General features: G+C 50.6%; 1 protein-coding gene across 6 annotated transcripts in view; it reads right to left on the reverse strand.

Moving 5' to 3' along the window:
• LOC137434835 (lysophosphatidylcholine acyltransferase 1) overlaps positions 1 to 16,051 on the reverse strand; it is a 112,770-nt gene that overhangs the window by 56,205 nt on the left and 40,514 nt on the right. For 3 of the 6 annotated variants that reach the window (XM_068127968.2, XM_068127971.2, XM_078785020.1), the window contains one exon: positions 733 to 840. The exons of the other annotated variants lie outside the window; for them this stretch is intronic. In XM_068127968.2, coding sequence (XP_067984069.2) covers positions 733 to 840 — 108 coding nt within the window. The remainder of the gene's footprint in view (positions 1 to 732; positions 841 to 16,051) is intronic. 6 annotated transcript variants of the gene reach the window in all.

Here is a 16,051-nt window from a genome sequence, read left to right on the forward strand (position 1 = left end):
GTTCTGGACAGTGGGTGGTTCTGGACAGTGGGTGGTTCTGGACAGTGGGTGGTTCTGGACAGTGGGTGGTTCAGGACAGTGGGTGATTCAGGACAGTGGGCGGTTCTGGACAGTGGGCGGTTCAGGACAGTGGGTGTTTCAGGACAGTGGGTGGTTCTGGACAGTGGGTGGTTCTGGACAGTGGGTGGTTCTGGACAGTGGGTGGTTCAGGACAGTGGGTGGTTCTGGACAGTGGGTGGTTCAGGACAGTGGGTGGTTCTGGACAGTGGGTGGTTCAGGACAGTGGGTGGTTCTGGACAGTGGGTGGTTCAGGACAGTGGGTGGTTCAGGACAGTGGGTGCTTTTGGACAGTGGGTGGTTCTAGACAGTGGGTGGTTTTGGTGAACAGAAGCATAATCAAGTTAACGTTGAGCCTTCGCCCTTTGTCTGAGCAAAATATCCTTTTGCTAAGATGAGCAAATGATCGAAATGCCAGTCGCTCCTCACTTTCCACGCCAGTTAACATTCTCTTCTCAGTTGACAAATCCATCGTCAGATTTGCCACCGACAAAATGACACTCTCATGAGGCCTAGTATTCCACTAGTTTCATAGAGTGGGCTTCGCTGTATTTTTGAAGATCAAAGTCACATCAATGTAAAAACACCAAAGCATTCCAAGATGCCTTTTCCCTAAGGTATAAAAAAATACTGTGGTAGCCAGAAGCTCCACAAAAGCTGGAACAAGTGCACTACCCGAGGGATCTGTGGGGAGAGGAGAAGCTTCCCAGGCCTGGCAGCCGAGTACAGGTGGTGCCAAGTGCCCAGGATCAGGGAGTTTCACAACATCGCAGAGGAGCTCTCCTAGGGGGCATTTGGGCAGATGTTCAATTCTTTACCCAGAACAAACACAAACGGGATAATGGCGACTATCAAGTGTCACAACTCAAGACCACGATAACAACAAACAAACCAGGCAGCTGCACGTTACAGAAACGTAGCACAAAATAGGTACAAAGAGAGAAAACGCAATGGCGAGGAGTATCAAAGGTTTACGTGGCACACGATATACACCATGAAGGTTCCATTTCACAAGAGCCAAACAAACCAGATTAACGAGCTCAGGCACGTTCGTTGGACTGTGGTTTGCTCACAGACATTCGATGCACAGCAATTCACCTCTTTTCTACGAATGCAGAACTTTTCTTACAGTTTGCTGCGAGTGACTTGTAGTCCCGTATTGAATATAGTGGATGAAAGAGGATCCAAGAAACTTCCTTGGGTAATGATGAAACAGGTACAGACAAAATTAGAACGGCACCCGGTAGAGCGCATACCTCCAAAAGGCTCACCTGTATACGTTTTGAGCTTCCCAATGATAGGCCGGATCTAGATTCAGACCTGAACCAAAATCTAATCGGCTTGTTCTTGTCACCTAACCAACTCATCCACCTAGTTTTGTCATCACTCGTCCATAACTATTTTAAATATCATGTTATTTATCGCTTTTGGCCCGATCCCTCAATGGTGAAGAATCACTTAAAAATTAAATAATTATCGTATCCGAATCCATATTCAGATCTTCACCAAAATCTAATCATTTTGTCCTCGTCACATACGCTACCTCTCCGCCAAATTTCGTCCGAATCCGTCCACAACTTTGTGAGATATCTTGTTCACACACAGACAGACAAACAGACAGAGAGACAAAGAGACAGGGGTGAAAACATAACCTCCATCCACCTTCGGTGAAGGAGGTCACAACACAAAAGCACAAGATTTTGACATCTCCATCTTGTGATTAAAAATAAAGTTTTGTTTTTGGCACCGATCTAAGATTCGCGGAGGAGTTTGTACACAGGTATCACATGCAGGCCAACACACCGGTAGACATCGATGTACTTTTATGTTAATTACACAGACGTTAGTATAGTCAATTACATTTGGGATATGGGACTTCAACCTGAACACCACTAGCCATCGGCTCAAATTGGAACGCTCAACCGGGCCGACACCAAATACTTTTGATTCGGATTTTTGATCCACCCAGAACCTGGTTGGGCTTCCACAATCTCTGGAAGAAGAAAAAAAAAGTAAATGAAAAAGTTTCAATTAACAAAGGTAAGGAGCATAATTTAACTAGAGAGTTCATAGAACACCTTACCCCACACAGACTTGAGAAAAAAGACATGGGAAGAGTTTTTTTTAACTCTTGCTTTGCATTTCCGAGCACGATCTATATTTCCTACAAGCTGCCATTTTGTCTGAATCTCGATAGTCCCCAACGCCGAGAGAGCGAGAGGTAAATTTGATTGGTCGAGATGCCATAAAAGGGCATAATATTTTGTCCAAGTAATGACAAATGGAAGGGTTTTGAAAGTGTTAAAAAGCCGATTTGTGTTCTAGCGTTCAACGATATAATTCAATTGATATAAAATAAAGATTTTAAAGGTTTAATAAAATAAAATAAAAATTACGAAGTTTACCGCCGTTGATGCAGCGCCTTTTACACCACCCTATCTAGCACGTTAAATTAGTTCTTTGTGCCTGTTGTTTGTGTCCTTTACGACGTCCCTAAAAACAGTAATTTTGCTGTTTGTTATGATTTTCAATTTTGTCTCACTTCCAGACAAACAAACAGATGTAAAAACAATTAGCATACTCCTCTCTGTACATGTGCAATCAGGACAAGATTCCGTACAATTTGCCAAATTCAGAGCCAAAGTGCTGCTAAACTACATTAACTACGTCTTCTGATTCTTGTTCCGATTCGTTTTCAAAATAAAATATTCAGTTGAAATCAAATTGTTCCTCGATCATAAACCGATGTTTGAAGACAGACAGACAGACACACAGACAGACAAAGTGAACCAACTGCTTCACCATGCTTTTCGCTTCACACGAGGGGTAGAAATGCACCACAATCATTACAAAATGAAAGGTGAATAAGTCGATGTGTGGAGGGACTGTGCCCTTCACACTGTTCTTAGGATGCAGCCTGAAGGGTCATTCGTAAAACAAATGGGCTGTGTCCACCCTGTCAAACAGAGCCAAACGCAATGCCAGGAATCCCCCACAAAAATGGGAAACCAGGAAGAACCCCTAAACCACAATCTCGAGTTAACAGGGAGATCCTCGACAATTGATGTGAACCGCAGGATGTTCGGTTAAAGGCCACGGAAGCAATGAATTAATCAAGTGTTTCGATGTGATAAGAAAACAACTTAAATACAAGCTTGAAGATCATATTAATGAGGGAATGTATGCACGAAAGCAGTGGGATCAGAGCATGGATAATAAGATGGGAATGGGTGGAGGGGAGAGTTGAGATGAAACCAGAAAATCCCCTTCTACCTCCTTTTATTGATTTAAACAAATGCAATATGGTACATCCTTTGTTTTGAACATTTCCTTGGAGAGGAACTCATTTCAAGAATGCTTTGCTGAAAGTTGGTTCACACATCTGCTTTAATTATTTATATTTTCAGATTATAGTTTTATGAATGAGGCATAATAAAGGAATCGTTCTGCCATTGGACGGGCCTACAGGAAACTCGTAGAGCACGCGGGGAGAATTTTGCCAAAACACGGCCCTGTCGGTAAATCGACCGAGAGATAAACACCCTGAAACCCGATGGCACACTGCTCATGGTACCCAAGGATTAAGTTCCATATACAGTGTCCATCTGCCATCATCTTTCATGTAATATGTGTTCAACATGATCCCTATCAGAGTTGTTGCTGTTGTGGATTATTGATACTCGCCATTGAGCATGCTGGTTTAGAATTGTGTACATTGTGTACATTGTGTACCCTGGTTTAGAATAGATACACCGTATCCCTGCGTATCGTAAGAGGCGACTAAGAGGGTTGGCGTCAGGAAGGGCATCCGGCCATGAAAACATTGCCTCAAAAAGAGAACCATGACAATTACAACTACATATTGGCAGGTTACAGCCCGAAGTGGAGATCGGTTTCTGAGGTTTGGGACATGGAATGTAGGGACAATGACAGGGAGATCAGGAGAAGTGGTGGAAATATTGATCAGAAGAAGAGTGGACATATGTTGTGTGCAATAGACGAGATGGTAGGGAAGTGGTGTGAGAATGGTGAAGGGTAGGCAGGGACAGAAATACAAGTTTGTGTGGTAAGGGTGCCCGGAGGGCGTGAATGGTGTTGGTGTCCTGTTTTCTGAGGAGTTTGTAGACAATGTGGTGAGTGTGACCAGAGTGAGTGATAGGTTGATGATGGTGAAAATGATGATTGGAAAGCTCTTGGTGAACGTCATCTCTGGATATGCTCCGCAGGTTGGTCGGATCGATGAAGAGAAGGACAAGTTCTAGTGTGCGATAGAGAAGCTGATGGAAAACGTGAAAGATGAGGAAGTTGTTGTGGTAGGAGGAGACCTAAATGGACATGTGGGAAGGAGTATGGGAGTTTGGGAGTTCATGGGAGTTTTGAGGGAGTTCATGGGAGTTACGGATATGGTGTGAGAAATGGAGAAGGTGAAAGGATTTGGGAGTTTGCTGATGGAGCTGATTTGTAATACTCAGTTCCAGAAAGAGGATAATAAGCTTGTTACATACACGTCAGGTGGGTCGACGACAACCGTTGACGACCTGATGGTGCGTAGGCGAGATAGGAGGCACCTCCGGGACACAAGGGTGATCCCGGGGGAGGAGGCTGTTTCAAGCAACACTTGGTTGTCTGCGACATAAGGGTGAAAGGTGCGAGGAGAGCTCGGCGGTTGAAGTACCAACCGAGAATGAAGGTGTGGAGGTTGAAAGAGGTGACAGTGAGGGAGGCATTAAAAGAGAGGCTGAGTTGGGTCGAGGATGATGTGGTTGAGCTTGAAAGTGGTTGGATGTCAATGAAATATAGTCTGTTGGGAGTGTTTCGTGCTCCTCCCCAACAGCCTGGTCACGGTGTACCTCCGAGCCCCGAGAGGGGTCACGGCAGAAAAATGCGTTATTCTGTATGTCAAAGATCAATGGTGAAGCCACAACAATTGTTACCAACAAACAAATATTGTATTAAGATCACACAAGAATAACAGTACAACAATAATAGCAATCAAAAGTACAATCAATATATATCCTATGATGGCACCATCACGTTCGTACAATATAACTCACTGTGCTCCAAGTGATCGAAAAGAAGAAGATTCCCAATGTCTCTAATCCCGGCTTCAAGCCAAAGTTGCTTCCGGCTTCAAGCCAAAGTCGATCCGCTCCAGCGATCGTCAGATCAATGTCCAATCGAGACCAGAATCCCGTTGGGTTGGCAGTTACAGTCCTGCTGCCAAAGCTGCGCAAAGGCGCCCTCCAGGCGACTGGGAAATCTAAAGCCGCCCTCCAGGCGACTGGGAAAAAACACCCTTGGGTATGGACGTTCCACGGCTCACAGTCGGCGAACCGCAAATTAACCTTCAAAAGCCACGTTGCACACACACACACCAGATACGTCTGAATGCGGTGAAAATGGCTGAAGCGAAGCAAAGACATTGCGCGATGAGCAAAGCGCGTGAGTCAAAATGGCCGACGGCCCGTTCGAGGCGCAACGGCCTGACGATGATTCTCCTCGGAATCCACCGCCAAAAACCTGACACGCAGGTTTATCTGTCACAGCGATAACAACTCTGTCGCAGGAATCCCTTTCCTGGGAAACCCAAAGTTCACTCGTGACTCTTGCTCGCCAACGTTCGCTCAGACCTCAAAGCAACTCGGCTTTCTTCTCCGACTCACTCGCTCCGCCGTCTTTCACCTCCTCTTCCTCTTCGTCGTCGTCCGGTTCCCGATCCGGTTTCCGGTTTCTTTTAACTCTAACTTTTTCACCTTTTGAAAACAGTTCATAAACAATAAACCTTTTGAAAACAATAATAGTACATGGAATCAAAAATGTTTACAGTGGATGAAAACCACAACAACGGAAGTGACGAATCCGTAACAGAAGCCGTTGGTGAGGTATGTGGATGGACAAAAGGACCACCGAGGCACTCGGAAACATGGTGGTGGGATGATGAAGTTGGAAAGAGGATTGATGAGAAGAGGAAGAAGTTCAAGGAGTGGCAGAAGGCGAAGGGTACGGGAGCAGAAAAAGCAGAGCATGAAAGTTATAAGGCAGCCAAGAAGGCTGCAAAGAAAGAGGTAGCAAAGGCGCAGGAGGCATGCAGGAAAATGTTCGGAGAACGCTTGGATTCGGAAGAGGATCAGAGAGCAGTATTCAGGATTGCAAAGCAGATAGTGAAAGAGAGGTGTGATGTGATGGGGGTGAGTTGCTTGAAGGATGAAGTGGGACAAATCGTTGTGGACCCAGATGGAATTAAAGGAAGATGGAAAAGATATATGGAAATGCTGTTGAATACAGAGAATGAATGGGATGGCAACATAGAGAGTAACCCAGTTTTCGGACCGGCAGAGAAGATAACTGAGAAGGAAGTTGAGGAAGCGATAAAAGCAATGAAGAGTAGAAAAGCGCAAGGGCCGATTCGGCAAGGGCCGAATGTAAGTTGTGGGAGATATGTTGAAGGCAGAAGGAAGTTGGGGTGTGAAGAGAATGACAGAGATCTGTAATCTGGTGGTGAAAGAAGGCCGCATTCCAGTGGCTTGGGAACTGAGTACCCTCATCCCTCTACACAAGGGGAAAGGTGACCCTCTGGAGTGTGGCTCGTAACGAGCGATAAAGTTATTGGAGCATGGAATGAAGATATTGGAAAGGGTGTTGGAGAGGAGGATAAGGAAGAAGGTGAAGATTGACGAAATGCAGTTTGGATTTATGCCAGGAAGAGGAACGACAGACGCGTTCTCTATTGTGAGGCAGTTGCAGGAGAAGTACATGGAGAGGAGGAAGAAGTTATTTCTTGGGTTTGTTGATCTGGAGAAAGCATTCGATAGGGTTCCACACGAAGTATTGACATGGGCATTGAGGAAGTTAGGAGTGGAGGAATGGTTGATCAGAGTAGTGATGGCAATGTACAAAAGAGCGCGCACAGTTGTAAGGACGAAGGACGGGAACAGTGGTGAGTTTGAGGTGAAGGTGGGAGTGCATCAGGGGTCGGTACTAAGTCCACTACTATTTGTAGCTGTGATGGAGGTGCTGGCTCAGAACGTAAAGGAGGGTTTACCGTGGGAGTTGTTGTATGCAGATGATCTGGTGTTGATTGCGGAAAGTATGGATGGACTGAAGGAAAAGATGAACAAGTGGAAGGAATGTATGGAGACAAAAGGTCTGAAGGTGAATATCGGAAAGACGAAGGTGATGGCAAGTGGTAAAGCATGTGGTGAGGTGGAAAGAACTGGGAAGTGGCCATGTGCTGTGTGCAGGAAGGGTGTCGGAGTGAACTCCATTCAATGTACAATGTGCGCTGAGTGGGTTCATCAAAAATGCAGTGGGCTGAGAGGGTCATTAACCAGTGTGGCAGCTACATTCAAATGTAAGGTGTGCACAGAGGGAGCTGCAGATGGAGGAAATGTTGAGTTGGATCTTGGAGACGGCATGAAGCTGGAAGGTGTGAAAACATTTTGCTACCTCGGAGACATGCTGAATGGAGAAGGTGGATCAGACTCGGCAACGGTTTTTTCTACTACAATGTTTTTTCTACTACAATGTTTTTCTACTATGTTTTTCTACTACAACGTTTTTCTACTACAACGTTTTTTTCTAAAAAAACGTTTTTTCTACTATGTTTTTTTCTACTACACATTTTTTCTACTACAACGTTTTTTCTCCTACAATGTTTTTTCTACAACGTTTTTTCTAAAACGTTTCTACTACAACGTTTTTTCTACATTTGTCCTACTACAACGTTTTTTCTACTGCAACGTTTTTTCTAAAACGTTTATTCTACTGTGGCGGACACAAAAGCCCACTGGCGTGGTGACATCATTCCACGCACCAAGTGGGCGGTGGCCACGCCCGAGGGGTAGGCGTGGCCTCATGATATACACCGGGCGACCAGCCCGGAGCATTTCAGTGTTACAGTGTAGTCTTACAATAAAGACGTTTATATGTTACCGCTTGTCCGCTTCCTCCTTGCTCACAAGCAGCGCGCGTAACGCCGCGCTTTACTGGTGACCCTCGACGTTGGATCTGCCGTAGCGATCCTTCCGAACACGACGCCATTGCAATGGCCAACGACAAGGCAATGGCGATTAAACTTCCCGAATTTTGGGAGGCCCAGGCCGAAGTCTGGTTCGTTCAAGCCGAAGCCCAATTTCAGCTTCGGCGCCTCACCAACGACGACCTGCGCTACTGCCATGTCGTCGCCTCCCTCGGGCCCGGCACGGCCGCTCGAGTTGTGTCCGTCCTTCGCCACCCACCGGACGGCCACAAGTACGAGGCACTCAAGCGGCTACTCCTAGCCACGTTCGGCCTCACGGACGACGCACGGGCCGATCGCCTCCTGGATCTCCCCGAGCTCGGTGAGACGCGCCCGTCGGTCCGAATGGACCATATGCTGTCACTGTTGGGCGACGAAGCCCCCGGTTCGCTATTCCGGGCGCTTTTCCGGCACCAACTTCCAGCGCAGGTTCGCCTCGCGTTGGCCGGGACCGAGCTAACGGAACCCCGAGCATTGGCCGCCAAGGCGGACAGGTACTTCGCCGCTTCGGACACGCGGGCGAGCGTCGGCGTGGCCGTCACGGCCCTCGACGCTGATGTTCAGCAGCATGTTCCACAGCATCAGCTTCTACAGCGCGCTGATGTTCAGCAGCATGCTGATACGCACCTCGTGAACGCCGCCACGCCCCGCCCACCGCCGCGGCGAAAACCGCCACCGCGGGGAAACCCGCCAACTCCACCGGCCGGGCGGAGCCAGCCGCGCTCCTCCAGCTCCACCACCTGGTGCTGGTTCCACGCCAAGTTCGGCCACGAAGCTCGGCGGTGTCATCCGCCGTGCTCCTTCAACGGGTCGGGAAACGCCCGGGGACGGCGCTCAATAGTGGCGATGAGCGCCGGCCGTTCGAGCAGCCTGCTGTTCATAACGGACACCTTCTTCGGGCGCCGTTACCTGTGCGACACGGGAGCGCAGGTGAGTGTCATTCCCGCCAGCACGTCAGACAAGCACGCCGCGGGTGGGGGCCCCGCGCTGCTTGCCGTGAACGGGACGCCCATCCGTACGTACGGAAAACGCTGCCTCTCTCTGCGGTTTGGAGGGCAGGTTTTCCGATGGACGTTCGTCACCGCCGACGTGCCCATGGCACTGCTTGGCGCGGACTTCCTGTGCGCTAATGGGCTCCTGGTCGAAGTCAAGCGCAGATGGCTTGTCCAGGCCGAGACGTTCAGCTCGCTCGCTTGTGCGTTGCCCAGCTCAACGAGCGGCTTGCCAAGCGGCTTGCCGAACGATTCGGTTCCGGCCACGTTGGTCTGTACGCTTCCGGCAGCGGACGCATTCACCCACCTCCTCGCCGGCTTCCCGGCCCTCACGCGGCCCACCTTCTCGGCGGGGGCCGTCAAGCATGGGGTGGCCCATCACATCCCCACCGTCGGGCCACCGGTCTACGCCCGGGCACGCCGCCTCGAGCCGACGAAGCTGGCGGTGGCAAAAGCGGCGTTCACTACCCTGGAGCGACTCGGCATCGTTCGGCGCTCAGAGAGCGCTTGGGCGTCGCCGCTGCACATCGTGCCGAAGCCCGGCGGGGGATGGCGACCGTGCGGGGACTATCGCCGTCTCAATGACGCCACGACTCCCGACCGCTACCCCGTCCCCCACATTCAGGACTTTTCCGCCCGTTTGGCGGGCAGGTCCTTCTTCTCGAAGGTGGACCTCATACGCGGCTACCATCAGGTCCCCGTCAGGCCGGAGGACGTCCCGAAGACGGCGGTCATCACGCCATTCGGACTCTTCGAGTTCCTGCGCATGCCCTTCGGTCTGAAGAATGCGGCTCAGGCGTTCCAGCGACTGATGGACAGCGTCCTGCGCGACTTGGATTTTGTCTACGTCTACCTGGACGACATCCTCGTCGCCAGCGCGTCCCGCGAAGAGCACCTACGCCACCTCCGCACGCTCTTCGAACGCCTGGGCCAGCATGGCCTGATTGTGAACCCCGCAAAGTGCCGGTTCGGCGCCGCCACAATCGATTTTCTGGGGCACCGTGTCACCAGGCACGGAGCCGTCCCCCTGCCGGCCAAGGTGGAGGCGGTGAAGGGGTTTCCGCGCCCCCGCACGATCAGAGGGCTGCAGGAGTTCCTGGGCATGGTGAACTTTTACCATCGGTTCCTGCCCCGTATCGCCCAGCTCCTGCGCCCCCTGCACGAAGCTCTCCGAGGTAAGCCGGGCAAAGGCGACGTTACCTGGACCGAGCAGATGGACACGGCGTTCACGGGCGCGAAGCTCGCCTTGGCTAACGCCACCATGCTCGCGCACCCGGCGCCCGATGCACCGATCGCCCTCACCACCGATGCCTCGGACTACGCGGTGGGCGCGGTGCACGAGCAATGGGTGCGTGGAGCTTGGCAACCGCTGGCGTTCTTTAGCCGGCAGCTTCGCCCGCCCGAACGCCGTTACAGTACCTTCGACCGCGAGTTGCTCGGACTTCACTTGGCGGTCAGGCACTTCCGCCATCTGCTCGAGGGCCGGGCGTTCACTGCCTTCGTCGACCACAAGCCGCTGATCTTCGCGATGGGCAAGGTCACCGAGCCGTGGTCGGCCCGGCAGCAGCGTCACCTCTCGGCCGTGTCCGAGTACACGACGGACATCCAGCACGTCGCGGGGAAGGACAACCCGGTGGCGGATTGCCTTTCCCGGGCCGTCGCCCACGCAGTCCACCTCGGCATCGACTATGCCCGGATGGCAGCGGACCAGGCCGCTGACCCCGACGTCCAGGCCTTGCGGACCGCCGTCACGGGCCTCCGCGTCACCGAGGTGCCGTTCGACGGCGCGGGCGTGGCCCTCTTGTGCGACGTCTCCCTCGGGCGTCCTCGCCCCATCGTGCCCGCGGGCTGGCAGCACCAGGTGTTTGACGCCATCCACGGCCTGTCCCACCCGGGCGCGAGGGCCTCCCAAAGGCTGATCGCCGACAAGTTCGTCTGGCATGGCCTCCGGAAGGCCGTCCGCGGCTGGGCCAGGACGTGCCTCGCGTGCCAGCGCGCCAAGGTGCACCGGCACACCCAGGCCCCGTTGGCCCCGTTCACGGTGCCGGAACGCCGGTTTGACCACGTCCACGTGGACCTGGTGGGACCTCTGCCCCCCTCGCGGGGTTTCACCTACGTCCTCACCATGGTGGACCGCACCACCCGGTGGCCGGAGGCCGTGCCCTTGGCGTCGACAACGGCGGCCGATGTCGCGCAGGCTTTCATCGCCACCTGGGTCGCCCGGTTCGGCGCCCCCTCAGACATCTCATCCGACCGCGGCCCCCAGTTCACCTCGGAGCTCTGGGGGGCGGTTGCGCAGGGGCTCGGGGTCCGGCTGCACCGAACCACGGCCTACCACCCCCAGGCTAACGGCCTGTGTGAGCGATTTCACCGCTCATTGAAGGCCGCGCTCCGGGCCACCCTCCGTGACGGCGGCTGGGTCGACAGGCTCCCCTGGGTCCTGCTGGGCCTCCGGACGGCGCCCAAGGAGGACCTGCGCGCATCCGCGGCGGAGTTGGTCTTCGGGCAACCGCTGCGGGTGCCGGGCGAGTTCCTCCCCGACTCCACAGCACCATGGTCCGCGGCACAGCAGCGCTCCGCTCTGCAAGAGACCGCCCAGAGGTTCGCCCCGGTGCCAACGGCATGCCACGGGCACCCACCGACGCAAGTCGCCCCGGAGCTTCGCACGGCGGAGTACGTCTTCGTCCGCCACGATGCCCATCGGACACCACTGCGGCCCCCGTACGACGGGCCTTTCCGCGTGCTGGAGACCGGGGCGAAGCACTTCACCCTGGACATCGGCGGTACTCCTGACCGCGTTTCGGTAGACCGCCTCAAGCCGGCCCACCTCGATGTGGACCATCCACCGCCAGTGGCCCGACCCCCACGTCGGGGCCGCCCTCCTGCGGGCGGACCCCCGGCACCGCCCAGCCCCGCCGCCACGCCGCCCCCCGGTCCTGCACCCATCCCAGGGGCAGCCAGGGGCATCCCACCTGGCATCCCTGCACCCCGGACGCCGCCGATCGCCAGGGGGCGCTTCGGCCGGGTCATTCGTCTGCCCCGCAAACTGGCCCTCCAGGTGCGCGGGAATTCTGGGGGGGCGCGTGTGGCGGACACAAAAGCCCACTGGCGTGGTGACATCATTCCACGCACCAAGTGGGCGGTGGCCACGCCCGAGGGGTAGGCGTGGCCTCATGATATACACCGGGCGACCAGCCCGGAGCATTTCAGTGTTACAGTGTAGTCTTACAATAAAGACGTTTATATGTTACCGCTTGTCCGCTTCCTCCTTGCTCACAAGCAGCGCGCGTAACGCCGCGCTTTACTACTACAACGTTTTTTCTACAACGTTTTTTCTACAACAACGTTTTTTCTACTACAAGTTTTTTCTACTACACGTTTTTTCTACTATAACGTTTTTCTACGTTTTTTTCTAGAACGTTTTTTCTACTATAACGTCTTTCTACTACAACGTTTTTTCTAAAACAACGTTTTTTCTACTACAACGTTTTTTCTACGACAACGTTTTTTCTACTACACGTTTTTTCTACTACACGTTTTTTCTACTACAACGTTTTTTCTACTACAACGTTTTTCTACTACAACGTTTTTTCTACTACAACGTTTTTTCTACTGCAACGTTTTTTCTAATACAACGTTTTTCCCTACAATATAAAATGCTGCATTCATCAACAGAATGTACTGACAGGATGGTGCACACTGCACAGGTAGAGCACTTACCTCTGACAGGTCTACAGTCTGGGTTTGACTCAAATACAAAATGTCAAATTGGTGCTTCACAGGTAGGATGCTGCTTTGCCAGGTGTGCCGTCCATCGGATGCACGCCATCCTTAAGCTGGGTGTCCCATCTGCCGGCATTATCTGGTGGACGTTAAAGACCCAACGATGTATTTGATGAAGATCGTGCGAGTTATCACCGGCATCCTAAACGGATTCGAAAAGTTCCTGCCATAACTCCCGGGAGGCATCGCATCAGAGGCACGGCCACTTGTGTAGCAACGTCTCCACCCGTGACCATGCGCTACATATCAAAGAAGAAGTTCAACAGGCTACTTTATTATTAATCAAGATACTATTTAACGACAGACTCGGTTCCCTTTGCTTTCGTTCGATACGGCAAAATAAGAACCACAATGGAGACCCAAGAGAAGACCGAGCGTCAGCGTGTGAGCATGGCATGTACCAAACGACGACATGTCGCACGATCCACTCGGATAGACACGAAGGTTTCGATGTCATTCAAAAGATAGCACTCCATCAGACAAAATATCGGAAGATTAGCGACGTGCAAGCAACTTCCTCTCGAGTGCCATGCACTTTCTTTTCTGATGGAAAAACAAGCTCCCTTATAGCGGGGTGGCTTGGGGTCAATTTTCAAGATTACCGTTACCGGGCGGACAAAAGCGCCATTTTTGGTGTGAGGCTTCCTTAGGGTATATCAGTTGATTTTAGCCGAGGAGCCCTCTCGAAATATGTACGTAACCATGGTAACACAAACAAATCCAAGATGGCTGCCGTTCATGATAAAATACCAATTTTCTTGGGTTGTAGTTGTTAGAGGAAAGCCAAATTGTATCAAAATATTACTTAAATATCAGAACCATGTCCTCAACATGTTCGGTCACCCTCCTGAAATATTAAAGTAAAACATAAAAATCCAAAATGGCCGCCATTTATGCTGAAATAGCAATTTCCTTGGTTTTTAGCGGTCATACGATGGTCATACGATAAAAAAAATTTATATTTTTGCCAAACTCAACTTAAGTTATTTATATTGATATTATTTTAATGTGAATAATATATACTTTTTTCTCAATTTCAGAGCACCGATTGAAAGCCAAGGAAACTGCTGGTACGGATTGGATTCAGACATCGTGCCAAGAGAGACGAGCCCGTATACAAGATGGATCTAGATTGGAATTGTTGTATCATTTGTCAGCAACACACATCTGAACCTTTGAAATGCCCTTTGCAGAATCCTACAGCAAGTCGTGACATGACAGATGCTTATACATCATTTTTGACAAATGTAGAACAGTTCAGAGACATTGATGCACTTCCAACTAACATCTACTTTGGCAGTGATGTTACTGCTGCAGATTTTGTAACCCACCATGCATCTTGGCATAAATCTTGCCATTTGAAATATAACAATTCCAAGTTGACAAGGACGCAAGCAAAGAAAAGGGGTGTCCCCAACACTGTCGAGTCTCAAAGGAGATCAAGTAAGCGCCAAACGATAAACACAGCAAAGTGCATCTTCTGTGACAAAGGACATGAGGACGGTGAGCTCTCTCAAGTTTTAACATATGATGCTGATACCAATATACGATGTATGATCACAGAGCTACATGACACACAGCTTCTTGCTCGAATTGTTGGAGGAGATTTGATTGCGATGGAAGCAAAGTATCTTTTAAAATGCCTGACCCATCTGCGAAATCGTTACCGCAGTCTCGTCAGAAAGTTGAGTCGGGAATCACCAAATGTAAATGAAAAAGTGAATGAGTCTAGAGTGTTTGTAGAGCTGACAAGCTACATTGAGATAGCTGTAGACTCTGGGACTTTCCTCTTTAAGCTTTCAGAGATTCATTCACTCTATGTGAATCGTCTTCAGGACATGGGTATCCACAAAGAAGTCAACAAGACTAGGCTGAAGCGTCAACTGCTGGAACACTTCCCAGAGGCACAGGAACAGAACGATGGTAGAAACACGGTTATTGTTTTCAAAGAAGGAATGCGAAATATGTTGAAGGAAGCTTTGAAAAAACGGGATTTCTCAGAAGACGCTGAGATTCTAGCAAAAGCTGCAACGATAATCCGCAAAGACATTTTCAACCATCAATGCTTCAAATTCACTGGCTGTTTCCCAACACAATGTCAAGAAAATTCAATGCCCCCAAGGCTCAAATCACTTGTCTCCTTTATACTTAATGGCCTTAACTTGAAAGATCAAGACAGATGTGAATCACAGGCTTGCCTCACTATAGGACAGACCATTCTCTACAACACAAAGAAGAAAACTCCATCTGAATCAGCTGTTGAAACAAGACATACTCTGGAGCGTGAGCCACCTCTCCCCATTTACATTGGTCTCAATATTCATGGACTGACAAGAAGCAAGAAACTCATCCAGCAATTGTATCAGATGGGTATCAGCATTTCATATGACAGGGTTATGGACCTTGAGGACTGTATTGCCACATCTGTATGTGAGCGATTTGAAGAAGACGGCGTTGTATGCCCTGCTTTTCTCCGGAAAGGGTTGTTTACTGTTGGTGCCCTAGACAACCTAGACCATAACCCTAGCTCAACCACTTCACATGACTCCTTTCATGGGACTGGAATTAGTCTCTTTCAGTTTCCAACACAAACTGATCCTGGTGAGAGCAGACCACCTACTATGATACCCCCTTCTGGTGCAACACAGCAGTCTCTCCCGGTCAGTTATGCTTTTGTCCCTGCTGTAGCTTTAACAACCGCTGCAATTGAAGTACCTGAGAGTAACACAGAGCCAACCAAGACCTGCTTAAATGAGGCACATATCCAGGAAAATAGTTGGGTCGAACATGCACTAGCACTGTTAGAGGAGGATGTCACCAATGAAGATGCCATCGTCTGGGCTGCCTATCATGCTTCGCAGCAACCTCCCATAGAAGACCCTCCAGCTGTGTGTTCACTACTGCCTATGTTCTACGAAAAGTCTTCCACCGCCGCAATGATAAAGCACGGCATGGATGTCCAGAGACAAGCGATTGAGTATCTCAACCCAGGACAAATTCCAGTCACTACCTTTGATCAGCCTCTATTTGCCCTGGCAAAGTTTGTACAGTGGAAATGGCCTGATACTCATGGGGGAAAAGTGCATGTTGTTATGTTAGGTGGTTTACACACAGAAATGGCACTGTGGAACACACTTGGAGATATTCTGGAAAGTTCTGGCTGGACTACCGCCCTTACAGAGGCAGATGTGGCTTTCACTGG

This window comes from Myxine glutinosa, chromosome 9, assembly GCF_964187855.1.
Source record: "Myxine glutinosa chromosome 9, kmMyxGlut1.1, whole genome shotgun sequence".
NCBI lineage: Eukaryota > Metazoa > Chordata > Myxini > Myxiniformes > Myxinidae > Myxine > Myxine glutinosa.